Raw genomic sequence first — 15,188 nt, forward strand, 5'->3', positions numbered from 1 at the left:
GGATGAGATGGAAGCATATGGTCTGTTGTAATGACCCCTAAAGTAAGGAGTTAAAAGAAGAAGAAAATGTCAGAGTGTGAGACTGAATCCAGACTGATTCATAACAATAATACAACAAAAGAGCCAATATCACTTGTGAAAAATGTGATCAAATTGGAAAAGTTAAAAATTTAAGACATTCCCTCCACATTTTTATTTAGGTAGGTTCATGTTGTTTTGTTAATTTGTTGAAATTGTAATTTTTAGTTTTATTTCAAGAGTTGTAGCTTTGAGTTTAGCTTTGGTTAGCTCTAACAATCCAAGTCTACAAGTCTCTTTAGTTCCGTCGAACTGAACGGAAATGGAGGCGATCTATTTTAAGTTTTTCTTCATCTTTGTTTGCCCACAGGAAACGTGAACCGGAAACAGTGTTTTGGAAAAAGTTTTTTTTAATATATATTTTTATTTAACTTACCAACTGTGATTGATTACGCCTGTTTATCTTTTATTTAATTTTGTATTATGAAATATCTTAGAAAATATAGAAAAAACATATGTCTCTCGTTTGTTACTTGACGTGGTTTTGCCCTGTGTTCTCATTGGCCGGTAACCAGGAAGTTTTTGGGATGATTTCGGGGGCGCGAAAACATTTGCAGTTTTCGAGAAGACGTTTGTTTTGGTTTGTGACGACCTTTCAGTAGTCATGTGTGAGAAGATTAAGAAGGTATTTTTCTGTTTCGGGAGCATATCCCGCTGACTGCTTTTGCTGCCCCGTGTTTATATGTTCCTGCTTGTTGTGGCATCCTCAGGTGAACAGCTGGCTCGGCACCGTGTTTGGTGAGCAGGTTGTGCCACAGTTTGAAGTCAACACACGGACAGTGGACATCCTGTACCAGCTCGCCCAGTCCAGCGAAGCCCGCTGCAGTGACACAGCCCTCCTTATAGAGGACCTCAAACAGAAAGCTGCAGAGTACCAGGCTGAGGGTGAGTAATTTACAGGCAGTTATACAAAGTTCATTTAATCTAGGGAGGGGAGATAAATATGCTGTGGGTTTAAGACAGCATCCAAGTGCACTTGCACTAATTTTAAAGGCATTTAGCAGGTCACAGTGTAATAGAAGGACAGTTAAAGTTCAGGGATATCAGTCTGTCCGAGCAGGAGGCAGAAACTGCTGATAGGGTAGATGCAGGTCATTCACAGGCAGCAGAGAGTGTGCGACTTCTCCAGGATGGTACATCACTACGGTTTGCTGTATCTTCCATCGTGGTCTCAAAACAGTGGTGACACAAGGAGAGCTGGACAGGGTTGAAGGGCATCGACCGAGCAGTGAGATCAGTATCGGCCCCTTTGTGTGAGGAGGGACAAAAGGAGTGCTGCCAGAGCCCTGCAAAATTACCTCCAGTGGGCTAATCATGTGCATGTTTTGTTACCAAACCTAAACACACAAACTATGACGGTGGCATTAAGGTCCTTTAGTGGGACCTGTGCTCACAACCGAACACCATGCAGATTAACTGGCATTCGCCTGAGAACACCAGAACTGGCAGGTCCTCCCACCAGCGTCCCGTTTTCCTCACAGATGATGTTGCAGGCAATGAAACGTTCACCATGGTTACTCCAAACTCTTTCAGGACTGACTTTTGCACATGGCTATTATGTGATGGATGAGAAATTAAAAATTCAAAGTGCCTACAACCTTTACACTGTAACGTGTGGTGTATTATAAAGTGTGTTTACATTATACTTGGAATACAGAAACACATTTGTCTAGACTTAAACTAGTGAACAGATACTGATAGTGAAGTAATAAACAGTATACAATGATTTCTACATTAAAACCATTTAACTGTTCATCTTAGTTTTCTCTTTGTATGTTTGCCTGATGCCTCATCTGTTTTACTTTTGCACTGTGGTACTCTTCCTCTGATGCATATCGGCCAAAAGTATTTAAAAAAAATCCAAGTTGTTACAAATAATATTAATAAGCCTTTATTTATAATGATTTACTTTTCTCTGTGCTGTTTATGTGAGACATTAACTTCCACCTTAAAGTTTTCAGTGTTTTCTCCACTCAGGTGCTCATCTCCAGGATGTTCTTCTACAAAGTGTTGGCCTGTCCTCTGCCAGTTTGTCAAAGCCAGTTGCTGACTGCTTATCTGCTTTAGTAGACAATGCTATGGTGCTTGGAGTGAGAGACACTTCACTGGGCAGGTCTGTTTTGTTTTTTTTCTTCAATGAAGTTGGCCAGGTTAAAAAAACAGGGTGAGATAAACTGGCTCGTGTCTCGTCATCTTGTGTGCAGCTTTATGCCAGCCGTAAACAACCTCACTAGTGAACTTCTGGAAGCGGAGAAGTCAAATAGAAGACTTGAGAGAGAGCTCCGGGCCCTCAGAAAGAGACTCGGGGCAACTCTGGTGCTCCGGGGAAGTTTGCAAGAGTAGGTAACTCACCTGTTCTTATATGGATGATATGTAGCATATTTTGTAATACTGGCAATCTTAATTTTCAGGGATATCAACAAAACTGTCAAAGCTCAGGCAGTGGAGAGCGCTAAAGCTGAGGAGAAGCTGCTCAAAATGGATTTTGTGACAGCAAAGGCGAACGAGCTCAGTAACAGACGGGAGCGGTGGGAGGTATGTTGTTTGTGTTTCATTAGGTATACCTTGTTAGTGCAGGGTTGGACCCCTTTTTTCTCATGAGACCAGGCTTTTTTTTCATATCATTTTTCATATCTTTTTTTAGAAATCCAATTTTTTCTTAGCCCAGGCAAATTGTCGCCTCAGTTTCCTGATCTTAGCTGACAGGAGTGGCACCCAGTGTAGTCTTCTTCTGCTGTAGCTCATCTGCTGCAAGCTTAGTTGTATTATATTCAGAGAGGTTCTTCTGAATACCTTGGTTGTAATGGGTGGTTATTTGAGTTACTTCCTGTCAGCTCAATGCAGTCTGGTCCTTCCCGTCTGGCATCAATGAGGCGTTTTCAGCCAGAAGCTAGAATAATACAGTACTCCTGTCTGCACCTCCAACCATCAACCAGGTTCAAAGTCACTTTAATCCCATTTCTTGCTCATTCTGATGCTGTGTTTGAACTTCAGCAGATGGTCTTGATGCTCTGAGTTGTGATTGGCTACTTGTACTTGCATTACCAGTACTCCAGTAGGCAGACTGAATAATGTGTATATTGCAGTGATATCTGAGGCAGTTTGAAAAAGAAAGAAGAGCTAATGATAATAATGCCTGTAACATTTTTGCAGAACTCATCAAGATATTTAAAAGTGCTCTGTGTTTCTTTGTGTTGACTCAATTAATTGGAGGTTTGCTTTGGATGAGAAACTATAACAAAATGTACAAATAAGTTTTTGCCCTGCAGCTTTAGAGGTACAGATACCCTCCAGTTACAGTAAAAATATCCATCATCAGAAGCCAAAAAGATCAATTTTATGTATATAAAACTCTAAGAATGGTCATAGTAAAGGAGAAAAGATGCAGAAGAAAAAGTATTTTTTTAAAACGTTTGGGATGGTATGAAGTGTTGACGACACTACCACAAAAAAGAGATAGTTTTCAAAAAATATAAGAAAAGGTGTAGAAAAATGCACTGTTTTCCTCATTGGGATGACCAGTTTTCCAGTTTTTTTGTTATGCATCAGTGTTTGATCTCCCAGATATAATGTGTGCACCACGTTACAGTTTAGAGAACAGAGATGTTTCTGCAGAACAGGTCCAAGAGTTCCTGTTAATGTCAGGAGGGAGCAGATATTCTAAAGAGCACTGATTTTATTCTGCTCTTTCTGTCCTGCAGGCTCAGCTTGTATCCAGGAACATGGACAAGTCTATCACCCACCAGGCTCTTGTGCAGCTGTCAGAGGTATTTCAGCTTTTCCACATGCGCCCCCATTCATTGCCATGGAAATGAAAATGTAATACCGTCTGCTTAGAGGGTCTGAAAGTGTCATCTTATTTTTCTCTCTACAGGAAGTCACCGAGCTGAAAAAAGAAATAATCCCCTTAAAGAAGAAACTGGAGCCCTACATGGACCTGAGCCCGGTATGTTTGTTTTCACTCTGTTACTGACTTTTAAATACTCCACGACCAAACCCCTTAATCTGTTTTTATCCTTTTGGGTAATGTTTTTTGCGCACAAATGACTTTATTAAAACCAACCTGAAGGAAAGGGTTGAACCGTGTTCAGACGTGTGGAAACAAACTTCCTGAATTTGGGTTTCTGAATTTTGTTTTTCCTCCTCTAAACAGAGCCCGTCTCTGGCTCAAGTGAAGATAGAAGAGGCAAAAAGAGAGCTGGTAAGCATCCTAAAAACTCGCTCAATAATGGATGAGATGTGGTGGCTGATTTATTGAATTTGATCCTATTTCTTTTTTTTGTTTTCAGGCTGCACTTGATTCCCAGCTTGAGATGAATGTGGATTTTAAATGAAGATTTGTCTAATGTTACTGTATTATTTACTGTGTTTGTTAAATAATAAAAGTCACTTAAATTTCTTTGCTTTGACACCCACCTTCTGGCTTCTTTTTATGCAACCCAACAGATCTGTGCAGAGACAAGTCTCCTTGTGCTCTAAAAGTAAGAGCTGCTTAGAGGCACTTTTTTCAAAACTTCCAGCTTTAAAGTCTTGTCAATATTATTCTTTATATTTCTCTTTATTTCACAGTTACCTATTAGAGTATTTATTAGAGAACAAAAACATTTGGCTTCATCTGTTTTCTGTTCCTCCACCTCTTCCTGTTTGTTACAGACATCATTAACACTAATCAAGAGCGTTGTCTTTATTTTCTGTTCACTGCAGTCTAATTGAGGGGTTGTTTCCCCTCCGAAGAAGTACTAACAACATGTCGTGAGAGTCTGATCTTTCTCCCCAAATACAGAGACGGTAGATGGCATTAAATGAATAGCTTTGTTGTGATGGCAACATATTTAAAAAAACAGGATTTGGTAACCACGCAAAAGATGTTTGTCTCCCAAACACTTTTAGCAGGAATGTCAAACTCCTCTTGCATCATGGGCTACATACAGCCCACCTTGATCTTTAGTGGGCTGGACCAGAGAAGCTTCTCAAATCTGCCAACACAACTAAATTGTAAGAAGTAAATGTGTGAAAATAACAGGAAAGGTTGTGGTATTTCACTGCCCAAAAAAGTGAAACTTTATATTATTTCATTATTTTTCTATTGCTTATTTACTTTGGTGTAGTATAAATGGCCATGGTGGAGGTCTTTATCTGTAGAAGAAGCTGTAAAACATGTAAATATACAGTTAAAAATCCAAAGATTTCCTTGAAATTTTCCAAAGCTGCCCAGTGGGGTCAGATTTGAGCTTTTTTTCAGCCAATTCTGGGTCCCAGGTCTATGTTTGACACCCCTGATTTATAGTCTGTGTTATTACTGATGGGTCTCCTGTGGTGAATGTTGACATAGTTGTCTTGAACAAAAGAAATTGTAATAAAAAGCATTATTTCTATACTTTTAAAAAAGACTGCATCATCAACACATTTCAGAAGCCTTTCCACTACCTCATTACATGAATTTCTTGTTTACCCATGTGCCACTGTTATTTTACTGACTGGCCTAGATGGCTATGTTACCTCTTAAAAACAAAGTGCAGGAAACCTTTTGTGATAGACAGCAGACTTCCACAGGCTTTGGAAGGATAATGGCACGTAAAAGTGGTTTTGGGGCCACTGCCTGAGCACCCGGAGCCAAAATACGGAGAATGCAACAAACTTGTCCAGTTTATATGCAAAATACCCCCCTTGTGATCCAAACCCACCCTTGCCTCTCTCCCACTTATGTGGAGCTGAGCGTGGAGACCCCAACTGTCTCTGTCAGTTTGACTGTTGTATGTCTGCTGTGCAGTCTGACACGGAGACTGACTGGTTACCATGGAGTGGGTCATGGATGTGGGCTGGGGAGCACTTTACCCAGTAGGCCCCCAGCTTCACTGAAAGGCGCCATGGTTAGGGTGTCAGATTATGAGAAGAAACTGAATCAAAATGTCACTTAAAACCTCAAAATTTGGCACTTCTAATTCTAAGAGGTTTTCTACTGATTAAACCTTTGCACAATGTCCTATGAGAGTATTTCTATTACTTTTGTGAAGATGTAAGATTAATATGCGAAGAAAGCCGAAATATTCCGCCAAATATAATACACTGGTCTAAAGCTATGATGTGGAAAAATAAAATAAAGCTTAGGAGTTGTAGAGAAAGGCGAAGGAAACGGGCAGAATAAAACAGCAAGTTCCAAAAAGTAAACATGTGCCTCGCGGAGGGGGAGGGAGCCAGTGCGTCATTACCAGCGAGCGTGTCGCCCCTCTTCCCTTTAAAATAGTTTTATGCGCCACGCCCACATTATGATTCCCGCTCAGCTGTTACTGTGGGTCGCCTTCAGTTTCCACATGGATCCATTCACGGATCTGCGGGCTTGAGCGTTTGGGAAGTCGCCGTGGGAGACTCGCCACTCCACGCGTCGCTCGGATCCGTCACCTCGTCTGTCAGTTTTGAACAACTTGTTGCGCAGCTGCTATTCCCAACCTCCTCTGTGGTCCATTGCTGCTGCTGCTGCACACAGCGGCTGATCTTACTCAACCCCAAACGGCCGCTGTTTTTCTCTCTCTCCTGTGCTGCAGGTGAAGACGGATGAAGAAGTGATTTGATCTCAGCTCAGGCGACACAGAGATGAAGCTCGGTATCGCGGCCTCTTTGAGCGCCTTCACCATCTGGCGTGGGTTCTTGTGAAGTCTGGGAAGTCCTGCGGTGGGGTTTTTTTTAAGCGTCCCAGCTTTTAATATGATCAGTGAGACGGGGGATGCGAGTCATGAGCTGGACCCGTTGTCGCGGACTGGACTGGAGCCACAGCCTCCTCTGTCTGACTTTACTCCTGTGGACCAGAAGCATGAGTGGACTGGCTGACTTCTCAGGTAAGATGATGGTGATGTGGGTGGGTGGGGGATTACGGGGTGGTGGTGGTGGTCGTGCAGACAATGAGAACACGAAGTATTTCTGTTACAGCAGGTTGGGTATGAGCCCCACTGTTATATGGTGTGTAATAACAGCTGCCAGTGGGGTTGGGTGGCTGGGGTGTGTGTGTGGGGGGTGAACCTTCTGTTTGCCATTTTTATGTATGGTGTTATAGATAATGTGGCTGTACTCTTTCTCATTGCTAGTGTTCATGATACAGCAAGAAAGTCTGGATGGTATAATGTAACACATCTTAATTCTCTATTTTGTGTCTTCTTGCTGTATTGGTAAAGCTGACAAAATGACTGCGCAGCATTTCTTCTCATATTCTTGTGTTTTATCTGAACCATCTCCCCAGTGTTGGATTTATAAATGTATTTATCTTTGGATACACTGTGCACAGCTTCAGCTCAACACCTTGGAATCAGTAGTAATGTAATGTATAACCGTACAGCACAGGGCAGTTATGTTTGTTGAATGCCGGTTCGCCGAATATGCCACTTTGAAAAAAAAAAAGACAGTGAGTGAGGCAAGACCACAGTGATTTTTTTTTTTAAAGCAACCTGAGACACCTGCAAGAGCGCCAAAGAGGCCACGCAACCTGCTCCGCAGCTACTGATGCAGTAGATCCGAGAAAAAGAGTGTTTTATTTATGTAGCTAATAAATTACTACAGTTTAGTTTTTTTTAATTCAGTATGATTAGGTGAAATTCTGAATGTAATGTGTAAAATTAGCAAAGTCTCCCTTCTGTGCATGCATACATGTCTTCTGTCTAACAGACTACCTGTCCAGGATCATTACCAGCCACTCTGCCCACGCGTGTGATGGGCAACCTCTGCGGCTCCACTGTCCACGCCACTCCACCATCTCCATCCAGTCTGCCTTCTACGGGAGCAGCGAGATGCAGCTTTGCGGAGTAGCTCCACACCCTCCACTCGGGGCACACAATCACAGCTGCTCAGCTTTCACAGCCCTACAGGTGCATTTTATATGTGGGGTAAAGAGCTGTTTTCACTCTCACTGGGTCAGCTGTTACTTAGTGGCTGCTCGTCACTTTCACGCAGTCTGAAAATCGTCATGTCAACCAGTCGGTGCATAAGCTTGGCTCTTTGCATCTGATTTGGTTGTCCTTCCTTCACTGTGGATGGTGTTTGCTGACTGTCGTCCATGTTTATTGTGCAGAAGCTTTTGTCGGAGTGTCAGAGCCACAGAGACTGCCAGATGCCTGTCAATCACCTGCTATTTGGGAAGGACCCCTGCCCCGGCACTACCAAATACCTCCATGTGGACTACAAGTGTAAACCTAGTGAGTTCATCGGGTCAAATTTTGTTTCAGCACAAGTTTCCTCACACATTCTTAAGCGAATAGCTACACAGCCACACATAAAAATCCTCCCCACACCCAATTTCAGCCGTCAGTTTCCTACCACCATCAGACCCTCCTCCAAGTCGTCTTTACTCTTTTTTTCCCCCCCCCTCACTCAGCTGAACACAAAAGACATGTGGTGTGTGAAGGAGAAACCATGGTCCTGCGCTGTAAGCCCCCCAGGGCGCTGAACATCTATGCAGCTGTCTACGGGCGAAGGCTGGGTCACACCGACACCTGCCCCTCACACCTGACAAGACCACCCCCGTTTGGTGAGTTTCTAGCAGACGATTCCAGCAATGAAAGGTCTCAAGATGCACGAATAAGTTAAAGAGGACACAGTTTGTTTTACATTTAGAGTACAGCACTGTGAAAGTTTAAAAAGGGCGACATATTGCTTCTCAATAGAATTAAATAATTCATTGTATAATCTTGTGAAACTTCTGTGTGTGAGACCGTGATAAGGTGGCAGTTTGTGGAGGGATACTTATTTAATTGCTGCTGTTCCCAGACCTGGTTAAGCAGAAGAAAATGTTCTGATGTTATCATAAACAAATATCTATTCACATTTGTCTTGACATTTCCCATAGCATGAAAAAGCAGGTGCAGATAATAACATGAATAATGGAATAATACATTTACTCATTGGAGTGTGTCCCAGCCATTGTTATCATTTCATTCTGGGAACATTTCCTGGTGTGACATTCAAACTGTACGTGACTGATTTCACATTGTACAATGACAGGATACAGTTAGGTCTCTGGATGCTTTTGATTTTATTCAAATTTAACCACAACTATGTTAGTCCTGTGTCACATTGGTGACCTGTCCAGGGTGCACCCCGCCTCTTGCCCTACAATAGCTGAGATAGGCTCAAGCCCCTTCCACGACCCTGATATGGATAAGCGGAAGCCAATAGATGGATTAACTACAGTTAATCCATGTTTCTTATTCAGTAACTCTTTTTGCAATTGACTCTTTCCCTGCAGAGTGTCTGAACCATGAGGCCGTACACTTGGTCTCCAAGTCCTGCTACAGCAAACAGAAGTGTGCTGTTCCCGTCAGCAACCAGACCTTTAGGGACCCATGCTTTCCAGGAACCAGGAAGTACCTCAGTGTGATCTATTCTTGTGGTAGGACCCTCTCTGTTTCCTCATTCACCTTAATTGCAATCCCTGTGATGAATTGAACATAGCTGTTTTAAAGTAGGAGCACGTACACAAAGGAAGGTTTTTGTTTTGGCCTCGTTCATTACGCGGTAGCTCCATCGGTGAACATTTCTAACTTCCTACTCTGGATTCTTATCAGCTGATCCCAGCCATCAGCTGTTCTTATCCCATCACACCCAAGAGCGCAATAGCAGGGGAAGATTGGACTGTGAGCAACTGATTTGTGAGTTGGAGTTGACATCCTGATAAACTTCCTGTGATTGGCACAAATGCCATCGAGGTCACATTCATGCATCGTAATTTGGAGCCTGGTGTTGAAAGAATTCTTCTGACTGGATGTGTTGGCTCCATATAGAGCAAAACAATGTGTGTTAGCCTTGAAGGGCGCTTATTATTAATACAATAGTAGGGAAAGTATTTTCGATCTGAATGTGTAACTCCATTGTTGGCTCAGTTTGGATGTGAGAAGTAGCTTGTTTAAAACGGTCTACTGAGCCACTGAGTCATTTTGTTCACAGCGATACAAAGACTTCTTCTGTCCTTTTCCCAATAGTACCGCAGAGTTTACTAAGGGTGGCAGACCCCAACATAGTAAGCCTCACCTCATCTCCTAGCGTGGGCACAGAAAAAGGTACAACAGCGTCATGCCGTCCACGCAGTTCCAAGATTTTATTGTGACTTCTTCACATCGTACTTGTAATCTTCACAATCTTCTCCTGCAGATCTGGAGGAGCCCTTTCCTAAAGGCTCAAGAAGGCCTGACAACTCAGGAGCGATGATGAGCAACTCTCTCCTGACATATGCTTACATCAAAGGTATTGACACACATGCGCTCATGAACTAACTCCCAATCCATGCTTTATCGCAACTCCCCCTCTTTGTTTCCTACACAGAGCATCCTGAAATGGCAGCTCTGCTGTTTACCTCCAGCGTGTGCGTTGGTCTCCTGCTCACCCTGCTGGCTGTATCTGTTCGAGTGACCTGCAGGGCACGCTGGGTCAGAGATCACAGACTTGCACCCAAGCCGGGAAGCCCTACTGTTAAGTATCAGGAAGATGACGAGGATGAGGATGACACAGATGAAGAAGAAGATGACCACGAGGGAACGGGAAGATCTTTGCTCTCAGCCACGGAAAGGAAGGCGATATACGGTTGGGATGAAGTGACTTATGTGAGCGAAGCGGCCGAGCGGGCGGAGAGGATTGAGCGCAGAGAGATGATCATGCAGGAGATCTGGATGAACGCCTATCTGAATGGCAGCTCGTGTTAAATAACTCATGACCTGTGGATGCTACTCAGCATCTGGTGTTTTTTTCCCATCAGGTATACTGATCACCACCGCAAGAAGCTCCTTTTTTAACATTGCAGTTTGTTGTGTTTTGCCATTTTTGCGAACAATATGCGAAGAAAAAGTTTTCAAAAGTTTCCATGATCAACAAAGTTTTATGTCTTTTGTATTTATACAGACTCACCACTAAATATAGCTTTAACATTTCAGGCTGAAACATTATTTATAAAAAAAAAAACAACCCCAGCAAACAAACAAACAAAAAAGCATTCACCAACAACTTTATCAGGTTCACAGGCTAGTACCAGGTTGGTCCCCTTTTTGCATTTAAAACGTCATTAATTCTTCAGCACAGATGCTGACATTTTGATCCATATTTGGTTCATATTGACATGATAGCATCACACAGTCACTACAGATTTGTCAGCTCCATATCCATGTGGAATCTTCGTTCCACGACATCTATTGGACTAATATCCCGTGACTAGGGAGGTCATTTGAGTGCTGTAAACTCACTGTCAAGTTCAAGATCCAGTGTGAGATGACTTGAGCTTTGTGGCACGGCTCGTTAAGCAGCCATGGGAAGATGGGTACACTGTGGTCATACAGGGACGGACATGGTCAGCTACAATATTTGCACCAGCCGTGCCAAGGAAATATTCCTCACATCATTACACCATCACTGTTAATACAATGCATGATGGATTTATACTTTAAAGATGTTTACACCAAATTCTCACCTTCAATCCAAACGTCACAGCTGACCGTGATTTTACAGTCTTTACAGTCCAATTTCGGTGACCCTGTGTGAATTGTAACCTCAGTTTCGTGCTCGTAGCTGACAGGAGCAGCAGTGTGGCCCTCTCCTTCAAAGATGCTTATTTGAGCTACTGTTTCCTATCAGCTGGAAGAAGTCTGGCTATTCATTACTTGCTGTCATGTGAGTGACTGATTAGATATTTGCATCTCTTGAACAGGTGTAGCTAATTAAGCGGCCAGAGGGTGTATTACTGCACTAATTCCTGATCAAGCAGTCTCATAGCGGCTGTGTTTGTGATATAAACCGAAGAACATGTCAGGGAACAGATCCTGTAATCTAAAGAGATCACTAAACTAAGAAATACAAATGCATGTAAAGACCATTTGATGTATTACAAAAACAAGAATCAGGAGGAGGGGGATAACATTCCAAGGAAAAATAACTAATGTTCAAGTGTAAGGTATTCCCTGAGACTAGTGATAATTTTATGACAGATATTTCCTTATCGCCTCCTATTAGATATTCTTTGATTGGATCATCCACTGCGGACTTAATACAAAGCAAGTGACAGCACCTTTGGTGATGAGGTTTATATAATCTTCTAGAGTAAAGCTTTGACCAATCAAAAAAGAAAAAACTTTAAGAGAACTCTGATAGAACTCTCTGGATAACTGCTTCGTCTCCGTCAAAAGTTCAAGGGGATGACAACTCAGTCTGAACTCTACACCTTTCTCAGTCCTGCTGGGATGACCTGAACTGTGTGGAAACTTCCTGACTGCGAGCAACTTTCACAGGCGTTTGTTTGTCTCATTACCGAGAAGACAAAGAGAGGAAAGGTGTAGCATCCTTGTCCTTGCACTCCCAGGGATGTAAAACTACTGATATTGATCAATTTTTGTGTTCACGTGATCAAAATATAAAACACAGAATAAACTTTATTTTTTTCGTACAGACTCAATAAAAAACAACATGGTGAAACTGATAAAGGAACACTGGGAGCAAATTTATATTTAAATAAATCAAACACCAGCCTCAGTTTCACATTATGTCAGGATCTGAACTTCAGGACGGTTACAGAGGAGGAGAAACTCCAAGATATAAGAGCACACAGGCTGAATCATTAGTACTATCTGGATGATGTCACATGAGACCAAGAGGAAGCTCATTTTAAGATTTTGAAAAGGCAACTTGTCCAGCTGAATACAGAGCTGTTGAACTCCAGATCACAGAAGTGGCTCCGAGTTGGGTTTGTAGAGTGTTGCTGGTCTTCATCTCGGCCCCCATTTGATATTAGTGAGACCCTGAAACTGTCTTTTGAGGGCCTGCCTGTCTGACCACTCTGAGTCCAGGTAGCGATCATCATCCGCCTCCTCCAGTTTCTAAAAATGTGACAAAGAAAAGATTAGAATGTTTGTTCAAAGCCAAATGTTTATAACATGTGACACATTTCCTCACCTTGAGCTCTTCCTGCCTTCTGTAATAGTGCATCATCATCTGTTTCTGCTGGTCATCGGTGATTACAGGTTCTCTCGCTGGCGCCCCCTGTCCTTTCTAAAGTGAATAGTAAAAGGGTTTAAAAAAAACCCTCAAAAACATATGATGAAGGTCACGGGCCTCAAACATACTTTAGATTGAAATGGCTCTCACCTTTTGGATTTTAACCACTAGCTTTGTCTTTTCATTTCTGCCAATGTAGTCCTGCAGTTTTTTGCCCCTCTGCATCTCTTTGGCAGCCCACCACAGCTGGCATTCGTCGTCTGTGATCACCTGCAGAGACGCCTGAGATGAAGAGAAAAGTAGCAGAAACAGTTGAGAGAGGGCGAAGGCAATTTCATGAGCTTCAAATTAATTTAAACATAAGACACCTTTTTAAAATAACACCTCCAATGATCATACCATAAATGGAAGATAAAAATTCCTAATTTTATGTGGCCATCAGCCTCCATTTCAGCTGTTTCACCTGTGTTTCTGAAAGGTCTTCCTTGTCCTCTAATTCCATCCTGATTGGGTCGTGAGGAGGCAGCCCCATGGGGTACACGATCATGACCGCCCCCCTTAGCTGATCCAGTGCTTCCTTTATCATTTCCACAGTGACACAAACATTGGCTTGAACTTGTTTCTGCATGATAAAGAGAATGACGTAATTTGTTTGTGACGCCCTTTTTGAACAAAGCAAAAAGTAACGATCAACCGTTAAAGCAAATAACTCACTTTGGAGATGAGCGCCGTTGCAGCCTCCACCGTTCTCATCAGCACCTCTTTCATTTTATCATTAGGCGCTAGTAGAAGGCAAAGGGATGGTTTAAACATGCATTCTTGCAAATAAAAAGGATTGCTTGCAAAATTGTCATCTTTGTAAAGGAAATTTGTGTAGTATTATCTACAGCTGTTACGTGCTATCAGATATCATTTCATATAATTGCACAAAGTCAGGAAACCAGGCTTTAACTACAGAGCTATATTAAATCATGCAAACCCAAACGGATGTTACAGTCTCACCTTGTCCATTCCTCCTCCCAATCTCATCCTTTCTAAACACAGAGCCTCCACTGGGGATGCACTTTTCTCCCCATTCATCCCTCAGGTTTAGCTCCTCAATCTGCTCCTCTGTCAGCCCCTGCATGTTGGGTGGCAGTGAGATGCCATGGTCTGCAAGCTCGGGAATCTCTGAGGGCACACAGAGGAACAAGCAGATCTTTGTCAGAGGCCCACTTACAGGGTTGAATTATGCTATTTGGGGAACTCAGAGACACGAAACTGGTCAAAATAGAGTGCACCAGCACTGATGTTAAGTTTCAACAGTAGTGAGGTGCAGGTTTGAGTCGTGGCAGCACCGAGGGTGTGTTTTCACCTGAACATAGTCTCTCCACTTTGAGCCTTCCGTTGTAAATGGCAGTAATTTGCTGGATCAGAGTTTCCAGAGGGGTGTCCACGGTGGTGTTAAAAAGAAAAAGGCTTTCGTCTCCACGCTTCACGTGAAGTTGCACCATTTCGCTAAGCAACACCTGCTTACCCCACCTTCCTGAAAGATAGGTTTGAAAGAGAAGAAAGTTGGGGCCTGAATGAAACTTGAACACCACCAACCACTTTCCCTCAGTAGGACAACAGTGCGTAACCATAGCGACAGCCGTGCCTGTCGCGGATGCTTCCAGAACACACGTAGCTAACGTTAGCTCTATGGAAGCTAACTGTTATGGCTGCTCACAGTGACACAGTGATACTGTCTGTTGTTATTTTCTCACAGTGACCTACAGCGGTGACACGTACCTATGCAGTAAAACGTGAAGCACTGTGTTCGGTCCCTCCAGTTTAACTTGCGCTCACACTAAACAGCTCACACTGTTTACAACCGGTGGCATTACTTCCCAATTACGATTGGTCAGCCCGGCTGCTTTCTTCGACTGTAATTTGGAGGACACTTCGTGCTATAAAAGCTGTGACACTGCCCCCTAATGGAGCACAGCGGCAACACTGTGCTCCATTTCCACTGTGCAAAGAGAAACCGGCTAGAAGCGCTCACCTTGTTTGCCATGCTCGTCACGTTAAAATCCTTTAATTTCCTCGTTACTCATGATGGCATCTTAAGGAAATAATTAGGATCTTTTAAAAGTCCTTAATTTAAAATAAATATTATGGCATAACAATGTACTGTA

At 42.7% G+C, this 15,188-nt stretch overlaps 3 protein-coding genes across 6 annotated transcripts; 2 read left to right on the top strand and 1 right to left on the bottom strand.

Annotated features, from left to right (window-relative positions):
- The first annotated feature begins 591 nt into the window (after window positions 1–591).
- haus1 (HAUS augmin-like complex, subunit 1) lies at window positions 592–4,477 on the top strand. The gene is made up of 9 exons (XM_085420708.1): window positions 592–703; window positions 789–963; window positions 2,056–2,191; window positions 2,283–2,417; window positions 2,490–2,613; window positions 3,780–3,845; window positions 3,953–4,024; window positions 4,232–4,279; window positions 4,368–4,477. The coding sequence occupies exons 1-9, from the start codon at window positions 683–685 to the stop codon at window positions 4,410–4,412; spliced, it is 822 nt and encodes a 273-aa protein (XP_085276834.1). The 5' UTR covers window positions 592–682; the 3' UTR covers window positions 4,413–4,477.
- eva1c (eva-1 homolog C (C. elegans)) lies at window positions 4,436–10,912 on the top strand. 3 transcript variants are annotated; one of them, XM_085420703.1, is made up of 9 exons: window positions 4,436–4,559; window positions 6,621–6,911; window positions 7,732–7,949; window positions 8,135–8,258; window positions 8,438–8,590; window positions 9,308–9,451; window positions 10,041–10,118; window positions 10,210–10,302; window positions 10,381–10,912. In XM_085420703.1, exons 2-9 carry the CDS (start codon window positions 6,800–6,802, stop codon window positions 10,755–10,757), a joined length of 1,299 nt encoding a protein of 432 aa, XP_085276829.1. In that variant the 5' UTR covers window positions 4,436–4,559; window positions 6,621–6,799; the 3' UTR covers window positions 10,758–10,912. The 3 variants fall into 3 exon arrangements, with proteins under 3 accessions (XP_085276829.1, XP_085276828.1, XP_085276830.1); XM_085420702.1 differs by lacking the exon at window positions 4,436–4,559 and adding an exon at window positions 6,231–6,484; XM_085420704.1 differs by lacking the exon at window positions 4,436–4,559 and having other exon boundaries at window positions 6,263–6,911; window positions 7,732–7,931.
- A 1,532-nt stretch (window positions 10,913–12,444) lies between these two features.
- On the bottom strand, window positions 12,445–14,942 carry cfap298 (cilia and flagella associated protein 298). Of its 2 annotated transcripts, none has more exons than XM_085420706.1 (8): window positions 14,803–14,942; window positions 14,387–14,557; window positions 14,035–14,202; window positions 13,747–13,814; window positions 13,496–13,609; window positions 13,183–13,314; window positions 12,991–13,086; window positions 12,445–12,914 (listed from the first exon to the last, which is right to left on the bottom strand). In XM_085420706.1, exons 2-8 carry the CDS (start codon window positions 14,523–14,525, stop codon window positions 12,804–12,806), a joined length of 828 nt encoding a protein of 275 aa, XP_085276832.1. In that variant the 5' UTR covers window positions 14,526–14,557; window positions 14,803–14,942; the 3' UTR covers window positions 12,445–12,803. The 2 variants fall into 2 exon arrangements, with proteins under 2 accessions (XP_085276832.1, XP_085276831.1); XM_085420705.1 differs by having other exon boundaries at window positions 13,496–13,654.
- Window positions 14,943–15,188: the final 246 nt, after the last annotated feature.

This window comes from Rhamphochromis longiceps, linkage group LG10, assembly GCF_057381845.1.
Source record: "Rhamphochromis longiceps isolate RC_006_pf linkage group LG10, R_longiceps_female_GT1.1, whole genome shotgun sequence".
Lineage (NCBI taxonomy): Eukaryota > Metazoa > Chordata > Actinopteri > Cichliformes > Cichlidae > Rhamphochromis > Rhamphochromis longiceps.